Source organism: Varanus komodoensis, unplaced genomic scaffold (assembly GCF_004798865.1).
Source record: "Varanus komodoensis strain SLA01 unplaced genomic scaffold, ASM479886v1 scaffold53, whole genome shotgun sequence".
In the NCBI taxonomy this organism is placed as follows: domain Eukaryota; kingdom Metazoa; phylum Chordata; class Lepidosauria; order Squamata; family Varanidae; genus Varanus; species Varanus komodoensis.
The window spans coordinates 5,297,934-5,300,622 of NW_025336126.1; the positions used below are offsets into that span (position 1 = coordinate 5,297,934).

The 2,689-nt window shown below is 48.8% G+C and overlaps 1 protein-coding gene across 1 annotated transcript in view; it reads left to right on the forward strand.

Annotated features, from left to right (window-relative positions):
* Positions 1-2,689, forward strand: part of LOC123032210 (protein ADP-ribosylarginine hydrolase-like) — an 8,093-nt gene continuing 5,404 nt past the window's right edge. The window contains exons 1-2 of the mRNA XM_044447929.1: positions 1-68; positions 1,730-1,959. Of these exons, the coding sequence (XP_044303864.1) occupies positions 58-68; positions 1,730-1,959 (241 nt within the window). The 5' untranslated portion in view covers positions 1-57. The remainder of the gene's footprint in view (positions 69-1,729; positions 1,960-2,689) is intronic.

Here is a 2,689-nt window from a genome sequence, read left to right on the forward strand (position 1 = left end):
AAGAGGCTGCCTGCAAGTGGGGGACGCGAAGCCATCGCTACTACCCCAGCCACCGCCATGGACGCCTTGTAAGCAGCTGATCGCTTCCTCCCGGAAAATAATCATCATAATCATCATCCCCTCCGGGATAAACTTCCCTACCCCCACCGCTCAACTCTGCTTGCTTTTTGAAACGCGACTCCTCATGCAGGGTGGGTGTAGAGGGAGGTACTACCATAATAAGCCTAATATCCGCACCAGAAATAGCATACGGGAACTAACAACGCCAGTGAACACGATCTCCGTCCCTCTCCCTGCCCGGTGGGTCGGGCGAGACTTATTACCGTAATGAATGTAAGGAACAAGCATCTTATTTGCTAACTCGAAAAATAGGTTGGGCAGCGTGGGTCACGTTTGCCAGCAGAACAGAAAAACACACGAATAAATAAAAACAGCCTTTCTTGCTCTTCTACGTTCAGCAGAAGGGTTGTTTGTGCAAATCAATCATTTCACTGAGAACTGCTTTATCATTCTCTTATGCGTTCCTCAACCTGGCGCCCTCCAGATGTTTTGGACTACAGCCCCCTTCACCTCTGGCCATTAGCTGCACTGTTTACTTCTGAAGGCAGCTGCAGCGCAAAACATCTGGAAGGCAACACGTCGGGCAAGTCGGCTGTCTGCAAATGAAGGTGCTGTTAAACACAGAGGAGCGAGCCCGGGACTGGTGAAAAGCAACCGGGTCTTGGATTAGAGAGAAGCAGCAGGGTTGGAGAGAAAGGGCGGGCAGCCTCCCCTTCTCTCTCCCTGGGGATACCTCTGCATTTGGAGCAGCTGCATGATGGGCAGAAATTCAAGAGATGACAAGTTCTCCAATGCAGAAACGGACGTGTTGCTTGCCTGCCTACCACGTGGTTGTAAAAGGCATGAAGTGAAGGAACAGGAGAAAAAGGAGGCGCAATGGTTATAGTCTTCTCTGGTAGAACTGGGTCTTATTCTGGAAAGGGGTATAAGACTGTGAGGTACATCAGTCTGATCACAGTGTGAGCCTATGTGCACTTACTTGGAAATAAATCCCATTCAGTTCAATGAGGCTTACTCCCAAGTAACTGTGCAAGGCAAATTGCATTATTTAGATCAAGGGTTTAGATTACTGTAGATCAAGGTGGGGGACCTGAGACTACAACGCCCATAATTACTGATCGTTGGTCATGCTGGCTGGGGATGATAGGAGTTGGGAGTCCAATGACATCCGAAAGCCCACGGGTTCCCCAACCTACGTTAGATTGTCTGGAGCCACTAATCAGCCCAGAAATGTCAGATAATCTGTCTCTTGCATTTTGCAGCCTTTCGGTATCAGCGTTTTACCATTTTTATCTCTCTCTGGACATAAAAATATGCGTCACAACAAACTGGGTAGACTTTAAGTTGCTACAAAACTCCATTTTGTGTGTGTGCTGCAAATACCAGATCTGTGGTCATCCTGTGATAAAAATGCTCAGTCTCCATTTATTGTCTGGTCAGGAGTTTTGCAATGAAGGGATGGCAAGAACTTTGGGCTCCCGACTCCACATGCCAGAGTTAAACATTGCAATTTATTCCATGTCGGTAAATGGATTAGTTAATGCCAGTTGTTGAATTCAGATTCTGGTGCTGCAAAATTCTTCTAGTTTGTACGGAGCATGTATGTGTGTGTGCTTGAAAATACACATAAAACTTGTACTTTGCTCTCATTTTGCATGCTCCACTGCAGGCCCCACACCCCCTCCAAGGAGGCCTATCGGGCAGCGATGGTGCTTTCTGGTGCCGGGGACGCCCTTGGGTATCGCAAGCAACGCTGGGAATACTGCACTTCAGGGCCTCAGATCCACCAGGAGCTCCAGGAAATGGGAGGCCTTGGGAAGATCCGTGCGGCACTTCCCGACTGGCCGGTCAGTGATGACACTGTGCTGCACCTGGCCACAGCTGAGGCCCTGGCGACAGGTGAGCAGCAAGAGAACGTGCTGCTTTTCTGTTTGCAGGGAATTTTGACCTACGAATCTGTCGGACGTGGTTGGCCTCCATCTGTTGTTTCGAGCGGTATAGGCCTTTCCACCAACTCCCATTTTCACCCATCTCATTCTGCCGCATGTAGAGACTCAGCCTAGGGCAGAGGTGGAGAACTGATGGCACATGTGCCACAACGGGCATGCAGAGCCCTCTCCGTTGGCATGCGAGCCGAGTCGCCCCAGCATCGCCCCAGCAGTCGAGCACCGGATAACAGTGTACATATGGGCCATGCTTGGAAAGGAGTAGTGGTGCCAGGCAATGACATCACGAGCCACGAGTCATTAGCCACAGCTCATCCAAGCCTTCACAAGGCTGCTCAGTGAGCTGACAATATATATATATATATATATTTGCATGGATGAGCTGTGAGTTGTTTTTTTCTAAATGAAAACCTCAGCTTTCAGTTTTTATTGTAGTGTTGACACATTATGATTAATAAGAGGATTTTGGGTGGCAGTTTCAGCACCATCACAGGGTTAGGGTTAGAAAAACAAAGTGTCCTGGCATGATATGGGTGGTTGGAATGTGCATAGAATGGGCAGAAATGATGAGCTGTGCAGAGAAAGCTACTCAAGGACGGTTTTTTCAAAATCGTCCATTTTCCATGGAACTTGACCCCTATCTTAGGGTTAGGGGTGTGCACCAGGTTAGGGTTAGGGTTAGG